The 16,373-nt window shown below is 50.5% G+C and overlaps 1 protein-coding gene across 1 annotated transcript in view; it reads right to left on the reverse strand.

The window, feature by feature from the left end:
- The window catches only part of CFAP73 (cilia and flagella associated protein 73), a 109,415-nt gene extending 98,873 nt beyond the window's left edge, over positions 1-10,542 (reverse strand). Inside the window, exon 1 of the mRNA XM_078667167.1 lies at positions 10,389-10,542. Within this exon, the coding sequence (XP_078523293.1) occupies positions 10,389-10,447 (59 nt within the window). The 5' untranslated portion in view covers positions 10,448-10,542. The remainder of the gene's footprint in view (positions 1-10,388) is intronic.
- Between the last annotated feature and the right edge of the window lie 5,831 nt (positions 10,543-16,373).

Below are 16,373 nucleotides of genomic sequence, written 5' to 3' on the forward strand. Positions count from 1 at the left end.
AGCCGTGTATTAGGCGCGAGGCTGTCTGCAAAAACACAGGGACATTTGGTCTCTTTGGGCAACATACCATGGGATAGGTCTACCTAACCCCCTACCATCCCAGACCCTCCATAATCAGGCAGCACTTTACATAACCATAGTACGAGACATCCCGGCCATATACATACGTCTAGTGGACACTTTTTGCAGTGGGGGAACACTGTGTAGCTTGTGCCAAGTTTACTAGTTAGTCTGTATGTTCACAGGCTGTATTGTTGTTTGGATATATCGGTACTATTCTGTAATGTACTGTAACCGCAATGTATGCAATCAGCGCTGGCCGTAATGTACCATAAAACTCAATAAAGTTTGTTTTTTAAAAAAAACTTTGGTGCTGTTTGATGAATCTTTATATAACATTCCCAAAACAAACCTCAGCTACTTCGGCTCCTCCAAGGAAAGTTTCGAGCTAATCCACCAAGCTAGGCCTAAGAAAAAGAAGGGAAGGGTTCCCAAATGTGCGATTTCCCATTTTAAATATTCTTCGAAAAAACAGTTGAGCAGATTCACACAAAACTGGGCACAAAGTTAGAACTTTACACAGAAAGTGTGGTATGATGTAAATACTTTCAATCTGGCAGGTCATGCGCCTGGTCTCTCACTGGCAGTCAATACCCCCACAAACAGCCAACCGGCCACAGACCCACCCACTTCACATTTTTAGGTTTCGCCTGTCGAAAGCTGCGCAAGCAGCGTTTCGCGCAGTCAAAATCTTATGTTTACAGTGTGTGTGTGTGTGTAGTCCCGCCCCTCTGTTCCTTTGGCTCGCTCCATAAATGGAGGCTAGCCATTGGAACAGAGATCTGTCCGTCAATGCCGGAGCAGATTCGTGGGCGTTCCCGAGAATTTTAGGCTTTTGCCCACGTCATGCGGCGGTGGGCGGTGTTTTTTTTTGTTGTTGAAGGTTTGTTTTGGTCATTTCTCCTGGAAGGCACCGCAACGAGGGACATCGGCTAGCAGGTAAGCGGCATATTTTACTCCCGTTCCCGCCCCCCCTCCCGCTGTCCGTGAGCCCGACCCCTCCCGCTGTCTGTGTGCCCGTCCCCCCTCCCGCTGTCCGTGAGCCCGTGTGTAAATGCATGGTCTGTTGGTTCCAGTCCACCGTAAACACACCATGCATGAGAAATACTAGAGTGATAACCAAGGATCTCCTTAATGTGGGAGAGGATCTCTTCCAAGTACGGGCGAATAATCGGGCAATCCCACCAAATATGGCGGAAATCCCCCAGCAGACCACAGCCCCTCCAGCATCTGTCAGAAGTAGCCGGGAATATACGATGGAGTCTGGCCGGGTACAAGTACCAGTCCATGAGCGTCTTAAGGTGGGCCTCTCTCAAGGCCAACGAGTGATTATGCGCTGCAATATCGCGCCACAGTGCCGACCATTCCTTGTCCGAAATGTCCTGCCCCAGAAGCTCCTCCCATTGCCCCATGTATCGGGGACGAGGCGCCACCGCTGAGGTAAGTAGAAGCCGGTAAAGGAAGGAAATGACACCTTTCATGGCAGAGGTCCGGAGGATGAAAGCCTCAAAGGGTGATGGAGGTCTTGTAGCCGCATCGAGGACCTCAGGTGACATGGCCCAGTGGAGCAGCTGGACATGGTGGAATCGTTCCGACGGTGGGACACCATAGTCCCTCATACAGTTATCAAAGGAAAGCGGAGTGTAGCCGTGAAATAGGTGGGTCAAAGCCCTACATCCCCCCTCCCTCCACACCCTGAAGGGGCCCTCCTGGAGTGCCGGCTGAAATGACGGATTAAAGTGTATAGGCGTGAACGGAGATGGAAATGTGGTCCAACGGTCATCAGAGGCCAACGTATCCCAGACCTTCAGAGTGGTACTGGTGGGAGTACTAATGTAAGCGTTTTGGGGCCTGTCTTTCTTGGGCTTCCATGCCAGGTCCCAGATTGATCTACCTGCGACACTCCTGTCCATGTGTAACCAGTGTTTCTCTGAGGCTTGTTGGGACCATTCCACCAGTACTCATAATTGTGCTGCTTTGTAATACAGATGCATATCGGGAAGACCCACACCTCCTTCCTCCCGTGGTCGTCGCAAAACTGTGAAAGAAAATCGCGCTCGACCCCCCTGCCAGACAAACCGGAGCATTTGAGTTTTAAGGCGTCGAAAGAAGTCCATGTCCAGAGGGATAGGGAGCGCCTGAAAGAGGTACAGGTATTTGGGGAGGAGGACCATCTTAATGGCGTGAATTCTGCCCAGCCATGATAAGTATTTGGGCTTCTACCACTCCAAGTCCGCCCGGGTCTTTGCCAACAGCGGAGGGAAGTTCGCTGAATACAATTTCCCAATCGTAGGTGTCAAATGAACCCCCAGATATACGATGGAGCTGGAGGCCCAAGCCAATGGGGTGAGAGGCCGCACTTGATCCACCTCTGCCGGTGAGAGCGTGAGATTTAACACATAATATTTGTCATAATTGACCTTGAAGCCGGCCACCTCCTCAAAGCGGAATAACACCTCACGGACATGAGGTAGAGAGCGTGCTGGGTCCATAATAGAGAGCAGGACATCATCCGCAAATAGGGTGATTTTGTGCTGCTCTCCGGTAAAGGGAAGGCCCCGTATCCCCTCGTGCTCCCGTACTGCTAATGCCAATGGTTTAATGCTCAGGGCAAAGAGCAGGGGGGAGAGAGGACAGCCCTGTCTGGTGCCGCGGGAGTGTGAGAAAAATGCAGATAGATGGCCGTTCACCGCCACCCTAGAGCGGGGGCTGCAGTAGTTCGCCTTCACCATCGAGATGAATTTGTTTGAGAAACCAAAGGCAGCTAGAGTGTGGAACAGAAAGCCCCAGTTCACACGGTCGAACGCTTTTTCAGCATCAAGACCTACTAGTACCGCCGGTATCCGGAACCTATTAGCTTTTTTTATCAAGTGGATAACCCGCCTTGTATTATCATGGGTCTGACGCCCCTTAATAAATCCAGATTGATCCGGATATATGAGTGCCGGCATCAAATCCTGGAGCCTACTGGCAACGATCGAGGAGTATAGCTTTGCGTTGATATTGAGGAGGGCTATTGGGCGAAACCAAGAGCACTGGGTGGGGTCTTTCCCGGGTTTAGGTATAATTGAAATTACGGCCTCAGCGAGCGAGCCGGTTATAGTGCCGGATTCAGCCATGTCATTAAAAAGGGAAACCAGAAAGTCGCACACTTCCGCGGCATACGTCTTGTAAAAGAGGGCGGTGTAACCATCTGGCCCCGGAGCCTTATGTAGTTTCAGGTTTTTAATGGCCTCAAGCACCTCGCTGCTAGTGAACGGGGCAGCTAGTAGCACGTTCGATTCTTTAGAAACCTGCGGTATGGGCAGACCCCGTAGGTATTCCCGCTGGTCATCGGAATCGAGCGCGTCTCCCGCATAGAGTTCCGCATAGAAGCGACCAAAGAGAGCAGCCTTCGTCTCATCATGGTGCTGCAGCTCACCCATCGAGTTTTGAACCCCTCCTATATAATCCCGCTCCCTCTTGTCTCGGAGTTGGCGAGCCAGGTGTCTCCCCACCTTATTCCCGTGGAAGTACGAGAGGCGCCGCAGTCTCAACAAAGTGAACTCCGCTCTATTGTTGTAGTGGGCCCTCAATTTCCCCCTAACCGCCGTCAGGGGGCGAAGGGTCAATCTAGAAGTATTTAATTTGTGGGCCTGCTCAAGGGCTGCAAGTTCTAACTCCAATTCCTCTCGTTCCTTTCGTCGCATCTTTTTGAGGTTAGCATTAAGAGCTAGGCAGGTGCCCCTAATTGACGCCTTAAAGGCGCCCCAGGTGGTGGAGATTGACGTATCGGACACAGGATTGAGAACAAAAAAGTCCCTGATAGCCTTCCGTAACTCCTTGCTTGAGGTGTCGTCCCTGACTACTGATGCCGGGAAATACCACTTTCGTTGTCCGTCACCTGCAGGTGACCAGCGCAGTCCGAGCACACGTAGAATATGGTCAGAGACTGATAGCGGGAATATACTAGAGTCGAGGACATCTCCCCTGAGGGCTTGACTTAGAAAAATGTGGTCTAGGCGGGAGTAGGAGTGGTGGACATGGGAGAAAAATGTGTAATCTCGGGACAGGGGGTGCATAGAACGCCAACCATCGAGTAAGCCCATTTCACCAATAAGCCGTTGTGTCTCAGCAGAAAACAGGCCCGCATCAGCCCTTTGGGTACCCGAGCTATCCATCTCCCTACTCCACACTAAATTAAAGTCCCCCAACAGGAACAAGTGTCCCTCAGCAAAGTCTCCCACCCTCCGCAGCAGGCCCTGGAGAAAGCCATTCTGACCCGTATTGGGGGCATACACCACCACAAAGGTGCTCAGTCTACCATGGACTAGGCCCTTCACCATCAGCCAACGGCCCTCCTTATCACTGCGGACATCCAGAGGCTGAAAGTGCAGGGCCGCACGAAAGAGAAGAGCTACCCCTCTGTGTTTTGTGGAAGCAGACGATCTATATATGAGTGGGAAAAGTTTGTGCCGGAGGCGCAGCTCATCCCTACGTGCCAAATGGGTCTCCTGGAGACCCACAATATCAAGCTGGTGATCAATCACGTACTTCCACACCTTCTGATGTTTTTGCGGTGAGTTCAGGCCTTTGACATTCCATGTCCCGATACTAAGAGGCATCATTAGATAACAGACACAATCCCGCTACATCCGCACCACCCCTCCCCTCCCCTCCCCACCACATTCACCATTGGTAACCACAGATAATGCAGTACAGCCCCCAGATAACCCTCCCAGCACCCCACAGTCAAAGAGTACATGCCTGGAGTCGGAGCCCCTGAAGTCAAACGCACCCCGTCCGCAGATACCACAGTCACACGCCCTAGCACAAAAGACACAGCCAACCATACATTCCAGTCACCACCACTACCCCCGCCGCGCCCCTCCCTCCCCATATCCCCAACAACTCCCTGGAATACCACCACCCCCCCCCCAAAGGAGCCCCAGTTCGGCCCCCAAACCAGTAGAACAATAAGAAGAAACAAGAACATGGAGGAACAATGTTCTGAACATTACCAGTACATTGAAGACTGTGAAGTCCTCCAGGGGGCGAGGACGGGACGCCACAGGGAGCGCCCCGTAGGTCACAGACCAGGGTGTCTTCTCAAAAAGTACAAATTTACCCACGGTACCTGCAGATCCTTGTCCCTCCGGCGCCAAGCAACTGTCATCTCAGGACTCAAGCCGCCCCGGAGCCATGCTGGGATGTCGCCACCGTGGCCGAGGCCACAGAGGCCACTGCTGCCCCCCTTTCCTGTAGACTGGTCGCACGATCAGGTCTTCTCCGATTCGACTCCCGTCCCACTCTATGCCATGAGGAGGACCGCCGTCGTCTCCGCGATGGGGAGCTTCCGCTCTCTGAGGGGGGGCAGTGTCATCAAGGCCCAGGAGGTCCTTCGCCACCTGAAGAGATCGGATCTGTGCCAGTCTATTCTGCCATCTAAAAATGATGCGGAAGGGGTGGCCCCAGGAGTAGGACACATTATACTACCGCAGAAAGGTGGTCACAGGACAAAACTCACGCCTCTTTTGAAGTGTCGACGCCGCTAGGTCCTGATACAATTGTGGGTGGTGGTCCTGGAACTGCAATGATGGAAGCTCCCGTGCCTTCCGAAGAATGCGTTCTTTCAGCTGGAAATCATGAACGCAGACCAAGTTGTCGGGCGGAGGACCCCCTCCACGTCTAGGCAGACCGACCCTGTGGACCCTGTCCATCTTGATGTCATGTAGGTCCTCATCATCCAGGATCTGCAAGAAGAGTGCCACAACATAGCCCCGCAGATCACCTGATTCTCCGTCCCAGGGTACTGCACGTATGCAAATGTTGTTCCGGCGGGAACGATTCTCCAAGTCCTCCGCATGTGCTTGAAGGTCCAAGTTCTGCTCCGTGAGCCGAATCACATCTTGTTGCAATTGGTGGACATCGTTCGGCACACTCAGGTCATGATCTTCCAAAGTAGCTACCCGCTCTCCGATACCGTCCACGTCTCTCCTCACCTCACGAAGGTCTGAAGCCAGTTGAGAACGAAGTTCAGAGATGTCTTCCTTAATGGAGGCAAAAAGCTACATCATAAAGGCTTTGGTGGCGGGGGCATCGTCGTCCTTCGGTTTAGGCGGATCCTTTGGAGGGGCCATCTTTACCAGGCTTCCCTTTTCGCTGCGAGGAGGACATCGCGGCACCCTCGCTCGCTCGGGTATGCAGGCCGAGGGGTCACAGTCCGCCCCCTCCGCAGTACCACAGGCCGGACGCTACACCGAGACTGTCCAGATCCCGGTCCAGGAGCAAGAGGTACTCTCCGGTAGCCCACCCGGTCCGCACCAGCAGGAGGGACCCAACTCCAGGCACTCTGAGCGCCATGTGTACGCCGAGCCTCAGTTCCGACCCACCACTCCGCGTTCCCAGTGGACGCCTCACACCAGGCTGCTGGGACAGGGCCCACGCATGGGCGATGAATTATGCAGGGCCCCTAGTTAGGGCCGCCGCACGAAGCGTCTGGCCGTCCCCGCCGCCTGCCGCCTCCAAAGCGCTGACCACCAGCCAACCACTGCTCTGCCCTACAGACAGCAGGTCCGCCGCCTCTCTCCTCCTCTCACCACCAAAGCGCTGACCACCAGCCAACCACTGCTCTGCCCTACAGACAGCAGGTCCGCCGCCTCTCTCCTCCTCTCACCACCAAAGTGCCCACCAGGCAGGCCGCGTGTGGTCAACTCCCTCCGTCTTCAGAGCGGGCCAGATCGCAGGCCGATCAGGTTAGGCCTCCTCACGGCCCGAGCCGACCGCTCACCTCCAGCACTCACGTCAAGCGAGACGGCGCTCCCGCCGCCTTAGCCCCCGTCTGCCGATGTTCACCTGCAGCCGGGCGTGGGGGTCCCGCTATCGGGTCGCAGCTACAGATCTCAAGGCGATGGGCAGCGGTCCGGTCCGTGTGAGTGGGCCCACCAGGCCCCAAAGCCCCGTCCTCTAGTAGTTAGCGTTGCCGCGCCCCTGCACTCCCGGGGCCGGCAGCCGGTGCCAACGAGTCTCGCCCTCCAGCCGAACACGGGCGGCCCGCAGCTCGTTCTCCAAGACGCCGGCCGAATCCGCAACCAGCCCCAGCATGCAGCGGCACTCGGCAAGTCAGCTCCGGTCCGGAGGGCAGCTATGATGATCCGCTCTCTCCAAGGCAGACCCGTCAGCCTCCAGGCCCTCCGTCAGCTCCGCAGGCCGCTTTGCCGGGTGCGATGATTCCCGACTCGGTGGGTCAGCTAAAACCACCGGACGGCCAGGCGCCGCAACAGGCAGCTCACAGGCGAACAGCCACGGGTGTCGACGGCCCGGGGAGGATGCTACACAAGGCTGTAGTTGTTGTGGCGCCGGAGGGACTCTGAGACACGTCCTACTCCGCCGCCATCTAACCCCCGGGTACAATTTTAAATGGTTCTGGTCCATCCAAGTTTGGATGAATCTCATAGTAGACTGGAAGGTGGAAATTGATGCTTCAGAATTGTCAATTGAGAAGATCAACTGCAAATCATCTGCGTAGTTGAACACCGTTATTTGTTGGTTTCTGAGAGCCTGAATTAGGGGGAATATATAGATGTTAAACAAGTGGGGTGACAGGGAGGATCCCTGTGGAACCCCACATGTGATGGTTTGTTTGGTGCCAACTAGTTCTCCAAGTCGAACTGCCTGTGAGCGGTTTTCCAGGAAGGATTTCAGCCAGCTGGCTGCTGTACACTGGATGCCGACCTGGATGACACGGTCGATCAAGATGGAATGATCGACCGTGTCAAAAGCGGCCGACAAATCCAGGAGTACCAGGGCCTGGTCCACGCTAGGTAGGACAATGCAATGTGGCAATTTTAAGTTATTTTATTTCCAAATTCAGTTTGCGCAGTTTTTAAAAGTACAAGCAGTAAAACACAGGTGCAAGTAATTTTTATTAAAAATAATGAAGGTCACGGCAATTCAGGCACACAAATCCCGGCTTCCGCCTCAGGACAAAACTCAAGCACAGTGTCAATCGGTGCTTGCGTGGGCGAAAGTCTTTTGTACCTCCGAGAAGGGGAGGGGCCGAGCGCTGATCCGCTCGCCAGCTCCTCACCCAAGATGGTGGCCGCAAGGAGACCGAGCCCGGGCAGCGCCTATTCGGCTGCGGAGGGGCTAGGAAGCAGAGACCGATAATCGGGTCCACGCTAGGTAGGTCAATGCAATGTGGCAATTTTAAGTTATTTTATTTCCAAATTCAGTTTGCGCAGTTTTTAAAAGTACAAGCAGTAAAACACAGGTGCAAGTAATTATTATTAAAAATAAAGAAGGTCACGGCAATTCAGGCACACAAATCCCGGCTTCCGCCTCAGGACAAAACTCAAGCACACTGTCAATCTGTCAATATGAGGGTAGTCAGTTAGGAAATGAGTCCCACAGACAAGAGGGGAGACAAGAGGATACCCCTGACTGAGCCTCTGGTGGATGGACATCTAGGTTAGTGGACCCGGTAGGGGGAAAGGGTTGGGAGGGGGTGTTTAGTTACAAGTTTATCTTCTTAACAATGAAAATGACCACACTAACTGTCGGTTCGGTAAACACCTTTAAGGGGCAGGCTAAATCGAAAATTTGCTGTTGAGTGGAAACTGTAATGCTCACTGTTAATGGTTGTCTATGGGATATAACTGAATATGCATATGGATTGTACCTTGAAACCACAATAAAGAAAATTAAAAAAAAAAACATGAGGAGAACGCTAGGCAGCCATCAAAAAGATGGTAAAGAGGCTTTGCTCCATGGGAGAGACAAACACAATATTGACAAGTTGGGACATGAAAATCCATCGAATAAAAAGTAGACAAATGACTGACAGTAAAGCCAACTAATGGTAAGCACTGGGGCCCACTGCAAGCACTTGTGTGTTCTTGGTAAGTTCACAAATTCACAAAATGTCTTTTGCAACCACTGTCTGGGAGGCTCAACCTAAAGAGAGCAGAGCTCGACACATTTCTTGTATACATTTACATCTTAAGGATGGTGTCTTTTAAATTGTGTTCTTTTTGACCTCTGTTTCTTTCAGGTGTAATTGTTCAAAGTGACTCCTTATGCCAAGAAGGAGCAACCGGCACTGAGAAGCTGGAACCTTGGCTGTCAGCAAGAAGGGCGAAAAAAGAAACCAAATGTGTAATATGTGGTAACTCTACTAGCAGAACAGAGGAAAGCTCACAACTATGTAGTGAAAGCATGAAGGGGCATCGAAAGTTGAGCTGATGCTCCCAGACAGCATAAAAAAGAGGGTAGCTGAAGCCCTGAAGTGAGCCTCCCTCGAGTATGCATGCACCATCCTTCTGCTTGTAGCAGTGTGACCCACTTCTCCACTATTTTGGTTCACTGTGAAGCCCGTATGGCCTCCTAGTTGTCTGTAACCCTTTACCCACTACTTGTAGTAGTGCAACCCTGCTCACCCACCCTCTACAGTGGGGCGCACTGTTACCTGCATTGTATTGTACAGTGTAAGCCATAATCACTGCTAATAGTAAAATCATGCCACGTGCCTTTTTTTAAGTAGAGTAGATTGTATCATTCCTTGTATAAATGCATACCCCTTCCTGCTACTTGGCAGTAGCGTACAACTCTCACTCCCCCGTTGCAGACTTGCGGTAAAGCACACCACGTTTCCTGCGTCTTCTGGTGGAGTAGACACTCTTATTCTAGTGTGCACGTCCTAACTGTTTCTTGATGTCGTGTACATCCCTTACACTACTCGTGCAGTGGGATGCGGATGCACTACCTTACTTACACCTTGCCTGCTGCTTGTAGTAGTGTTTATAGTAGGGTGGCCACCCATATCTGTCTCCTTTGGGTAGTGAGCACAATAGCCATTCCACCTGCCCTCGTGCAATGAGGTTCCTTCGGGTAGAGATCATGTGCCTCCTAAATGTGCCTTCTACCGGACGCGCCCCCAAAATACACAAATCTCGCCCAGTTGAGTCCCCTGTTTCAGGAGAGAGAGAGAGTATGTCCCTTCAGAGAGCATTTCCTATCTATGGTTTGGCAGAGATAGCGAACGCCTCTTCTCTACAAAGCTGCCGCTTTCCTCAGCAATGCGCACCCTTCCTGTACAGAGCAGCACCTCCCCTATCAACATGCCCACCCCCTTCCAGGGGCGCAGCGACCATTGGTGCCCCTGGTGCAGTGGCACCGGGACCCAGGTCCCCGAGGGATCCATAGAACCCTGACAAAAAGCAGCGAAAGGGACCACTTGACTTTCCTCCGCGCAGCGAGCAGCACGTCCTGCAGAAGAACTTCTCTAGTAGACATGTCTCCTCACGCGACGCTCCCCTCCCCCAGCAGAACACCCCACTCTTTCCTCTTACACTAGCAGCTTGTCCTCCAGGGCGGTGCGGAAGTACTCCTCCATGTTGAGGAGTGCCATGGTGCTGGCTGAGGGTCCGGGCCGAGGGTGCCGAAGGGCCACGCGTGGGATTCGAGCCTTGCAAGGCAGAAGCGCGCTCTGCTTTAGTCACCATGGAGCCGCCGGGCCGCATTCTGTTACCAGGGAGATGCGTCCTGGATGCGGAGGCGGGGCTAGCGAGGGGAAGGGAGGAAATATAGGAAGGGTGAACCAACATGTGAAGAGAAGCGAAAGGGAAGTAAAGGAGAGAGTCGGAGAAAGCCGAACAACGAGAGGAAGGAAATGATGGAAGAAAAAAGATGTAGGAAAACAAGTAGGAGCAGAGAGAATAAAACGAAGAAAAGATAGAAGCGAGTGGATTGAGTTAACATAGGGGGAGCATATGGAATGAGAACATCAAGAAAGCGGGGATAAAATAGAGGAGGCTGCAAAGAGACACGGAAGGAAACACGGGGAAGGAGAAAGGGAAGAACGATGGGGCAAATCGGAGGAAGTAAATAAAATATGCAAAATGGGGAAACTGTACAGGGTCACACATGAGTGTAAAAGAAATGAAGGGAAGATAAACGGGAAGCACTTAGTGGGGGAAAGGGACATAATGGAGGCACAAAAAGATTAAGTGGTGACATAAGCAGAGCGGATTAAACGGATGTATGACTTTTTCAATGCATGCCTTTATCATGCATACCTTTACTATGTGTCTTTTACCACGCAAGTCTTTACCATGCATATATATGCCTTTACCACACATGCTTTTACAACAAAAATGTAAGAATATATCAGGTAAGTGAAACCTCTCTCTCTCTCTCTTTCTCTCTCCATATATATATATATATATATATATATATATATCAGCCGCGGTGTCGGTAGTGGGAGTAGCTGCTGGGCGATGACGTGGGGAGGGGGGAGGGGCAGGGTGGGGCGTTGTAAACTATGGATTACAGAGGTTTACAGGTAGGTAAACATACAAATGAATAAAATGAATTTTGTTGCGCCCACTGCATCCCCAAATGGGATGCAGTGCTCGCAACAAAATTTGTTTTATTTATTTATATGTTTACTTACCTGTAAACCTCTGTAATCCATAGTTTACTACCCTCACCTTGCCCCTCCCCACATCACCGCCCGGCAGCTATTCCCACTACCGACAGCGGCTGATGTGTGTATATATATATATATATATATATATATATATATATATATATATATATATATATATATAGAGAGAGAGAGAGAGAGAGAGAGAGAGAGAGAGAGAGTTCCCAGTAAGAACGTAATCGGCACTCCAAGGTAGGAATTCAGTATTACTTTTATTTAAAGATCACTGAAATGAGTCAATTCATCTGCACATTTCAGCTGCCATCTGCAGCCTTGTTCACGATGACGAGCGCATATTTTGAATTAATTCAATATCTATATATATATCTATATATATCTCTCTCTCTCTCTACATATATATATGGTCCAGTCCAGGGCCTTCTCTTGGATCCCAGCGTCGGGTAGGGGTATTTGTAGTGTACGGTGGCAGACCGTGTCGAAGGCGGCTGACAAGTCCAGAAGGATGAGGGCTGCTGTTTCTCCGTTGTCTAGCAGGGTCCTGATGTCATTGGTGGCGGCGATGAGGGCGGTTTCGGTGCTATGGTTGCTGCGGAACCCGGACTGAGATGGGTCCAGGATGCTGTTCTCCTCGAGGTGTATAAGAATAACAGGAGTAAACCCATAAACCACGTTGGGATGGGTGTGGAGTAGAAAGAAAAACAATTCCCAACAGGTATCAGTTGGAGGCAGTTAAGTGATGTATGCATTCAGCATTACATTAACAAGAAACAATGAGGCTCATATAGTTTTAAAAGCTTGTTATTCACCAATTTTGAAGAAGGATGTTTCACATGGAAATACAGTTAAATCAGCACTGTACAGAAGGAATCATGTGACAACCCGATGGCACTTGGTGAATGGTGATATATACAATTTGTGAAAGGTGAAGTGGCAAGTGCTGAACGTGTACAGCGTGAACGGCGCACAGTGACAATGAAATTATACAGTGAAGGCTCCGCAGGATTAAGTATTAGTCACTTAAAACATGGAATAAACAATTTTACAGGAGTCAAAAATGTTAAATGCGCCATGAGATTGCGCTGCGATGTCGACGGCGTTTCGATCCCCTTGGGTCGGGATCGTCATCAGGACAGGGTTGTCGAGTTACGGGCAGTGCTGTTGGGAGAAAGGTTGAATCAGGAAGGGGAAAGGAAGGATGGCGAAGGGAGGGGGTGGGGGGGGATTGGGTGAGGAGAGAAGAGACGGAACACGCCCATAGGACGGGGCTGAGCAAAACCATGCCAGGGCAAGGGGTGTGAGGACTAAGTGAGTAGTGATTAAGAAGGGTCGTCTAGGGCGCGTCGTGGTTCGCGAAATGACAGGGGGATAGGCGACGAAGTCAAGGGGTGTGTGGGAGGAGTGTTTTGAAGGGGGGTATTTTACGCATGTGGGAGAAGTGGCAAGGGGGTGGCAGTGAACTATGGTGATAACGGGAAGGCGGGTGCTGGGGATAATGTGGGTAATTGTGCTACAACATACTTGTGCACGCAAGACCAATTGCGTGGTATCTGGGTACCCTGGTGGAGGCAGCGGCGTCTAAGAGAGAAAAAAAAAAGCAGGGACCGTCACGACCCAAGATGGGGACGATGAAGTCACAGGCTAATATCTACTTTAATCAATTTACCTGCACCGGTATGGTGTCGCCGTGGGCAGTGGTAGCGTGGCAGCACCTATGAAAAAACAGGCCCCGAGTTAGAGCTCAACGAGATAGCAGGAGGTGTGGAGGGTGTAAGGGAGCAGGCTCGTATGGAGCGGTAGCCCGACGGGAGCGGTAACTGGCGTGCTCCTTGTCTGGCGTGCTGCGGGACAACATAATCATAAGTACCTGAATAAATCAAGGTGGCCGGCGGCGATAAGGGCTCAGGCGATTCGGGCGACTGGCTGTGAATGCAAGCGGCTCCGTGAACCCGGAAGGGTTCGGACCTAGTATATTATCTGTGATAGGGCGGCGGGCTGGGTGGAAGGCGTGTCCGGGGCGGGACAGGGGGTGGCTTGCGGTGTTGTCAAGGTAACGTAGGAAAACAGGAAGAATTGAGGACGGATCAGGACTGGCGTGCTCAAGGCATCGTAGGAAGCCGAATGAGTAGCGAATCGAGGGCACATTGAAAAACATTAGAAAACAGGCATTAAGACATTACTCATGCATTGTTCAATCGGTCAGTTGGATTACATGTTTACAATTAAAAGGGAGCGAAATACATATATGTTGTGTCAGCATTGTAGTACATGAGTGGAGCACGTAAAACATATATGTAATTAAGGCAACTATCAGTTGTGATGAATCACAGTAGAATTTAACTGAATAGAATGCATGTGTAAACATATTGGCTAAGAATGCATAGAGAACATATGCCAAGTTGCATATGGTATGGGGCAGTATGATGGGGAGGAAACAGCTACAGGGAGTGTCTCAAGGCACAGAGAGTTAGAAGGCCCAAGGAGGGAGGGCTCGGTTTTCAGGATAAGGGTATTTAGACAGTGATGGTACTGTTCCACTCATCAAGAGTATTAAGGCCATGGTTGACAGAGTCAACGCGTGAAATCCATTTGCATTCTGCTCTGTTTAGCAAATTGGACATACTGCCGCCTCTGATAGGCAGTTTGGGTTTCTCAATGACCATCCATCTTAGGTCAGTGTCAAGATGTTGTTTTTCGAGAAAGTGTGAGACCAGGGGGCGGTCAACACTTTTCAGTTAATTCTGCTTCTATGCTGGATGATGCGCTGCTTAACCATTTGGGTGGTCTGGCCGATATAAATGAGGTCACATGGGCAGCGGATCGCATAGATCACATTTTGGGTCTTGCAGTTGGAGTGATGGGTGAGTTTGTGTGTGAGGCCGTTGTAGATGAATTCTTTTGTGTTGATGGTGAGGTCACACACACTACAGGATTGGCATTTGTAGTGTCCAATTACAGGTTCCAGGCCCCATGCGGCTGTGATGGTATATTTGTCCGTGGGTTGGTCCGGCCATGTGATGGCATGTACCAGATGATTGGCGATGTTATTACCCCGTTGATAGGAGAACAAAGGGGGTTCCTGGAATAGTTCCTGAGATCGTAGGAGTGGCCAATTTTTCTTGATTATTTTACTAATCTTGTTGCTATCAGGGCTGAATGTGGAGACAAATGGAATTCTGGTCAGCGTATTTTGGTTGTTATTCGGGGACAGTAGATCTTCACGATGGTTGTACCAGGCGCGCTTCTTCGCTCTTGTAACTAGTCGTCGTGGGTAACCTCTGTTGATAAGTTTGGTAACCAATACGTCTGCCTCCCTGAAATAGTCTTTGCGCCATTTGCAGTTGCGGCGGATCCGCAAGAATTGGCCATATGGTAGTCCGTCTGGCAGGCCTCTGGAATGGTAGCTGGAATAGTGTAGCAATGTATTTCGCTCCGTAGGTTTTCGGTAAAGGGATGTACCGAAGGAACCATCTTCTGCATGGATTATCACATCCAGGAAGGGTAAGTCGTTGGTCTTATATGAGGATGTATGACATTACAACGCATGCTTTTACCACGCATGCCTTTACAACGCGGTTTTTACAATGCAAACCTTTACAACGCATAGCACTTTGGGGTGCTAGATAGTGAATAGTTTAATTTACTATTCCAACTCCAGTCCCCGTGGACACTAGGGAAGGTGTTGGATAGTAAATTAAACTTATTTCCTATCCTAGAGCGCCCCCCAGAGCAATGCGTTCTAATGGTTTGCGTTGTAAAAGTTGCGTCGTAAAGGCACTGCGTGGTAAAAGTTGCGTTGTAAAGGATTTTTCCCCTTGTATTCACTTGTGAATTTTAGGTATTCCTGTGCGTTGTTGAGCCAGTCGATAAAGGGTAAAAGGGTATCTGGAGACCCATTCCAGATTAAAAGAATGTCATCTATGTACCGTCGCCACAGATCGATCTGTGGTCGGTACGGGTTGATAGGGTTCAGGATAAGTGATTTTTCCATGTCGTGGACAAAAAGAATGGCAAAGTTGGGGGCGAAGCAAGCGCCCATTGAGACACCCTTTATTTGTAAATAGATTGTGTCTTTATACAAAAAGTAATTATTTTGTAGTGCAATTCGAAGTAGATCCATGATGAAATCAGTTGGGATTTTTGTTGGTTGGGGTCTGGAAAGCAGGATGTTTTTGATAACTTCGAGTCCTTCCTGGTGAGGGATGTTCGTATAAAGTGACTCGATGTCCAGGCTGGCTAGAAGCTGAGTGGTAGTATCAAAAGCCTTGTCTTCTATGGTATTGATGAGGTCCATTGTATCTCGTATAAAGGTGTCAGTGGTCAGTACAAATTCCTTGATGATGGCATCTATGTACTTTCCCAGTGGTTCCAGTATAGACCCGCAACCAGAGACTATGGGTCGTCCAGGAGGATTCGTGGCGTCCTTATGAATTTTCAGAAGGACGTAAAGGACAGGTGTCCTGGGGTGTGGGTTGTTCAGGTATTCAAATTCCTTTTTGGTGATGATGTCAAGATCCTTGGCCAAGGACGTGGTTGATAGAATCTTTTCTCTAATGTCGTTCAGAGGATCCCTGGAGAGTGGGCGGTAATGTTCCGCATTGGAGAGTTGGCGCATGATCTCCTGGTCATATTGGGTGTTGCTAAGGACGACTATCCCGCCGCCCTTGTCTGCGGGCTTAATGATGATTCCACTGTTGTTTTGGAGGGAGTTGAGGGCATGTTTTTCAATTAGGGGAAGGTTGTAAGGGATGAACCTTGGTGTGGCTTTAAGGTCCATCACTTCCTTCATGACTAGTCGTTCAAAAGCCAATATTTCGGGTGTCATAAGATTGGTAGGGGGATTGAAGGTGGACGTTGTCTAGCAGGGTCCTGATGTCATTGGTGGCGGCGA

This window comes from Lissotriton helveticus, chromosome 11 (assembly GCF_964261635.1).
Source record: "Lissotriton helveticus chromosome 11, aLisHel1.1, whole genome shotgun sequence".
NCBI lineage: Eukaryota > Metazoa > Chordata > Amphibia > Caudata > Salamandridae > Lissotriton > Lissotriton helveticus.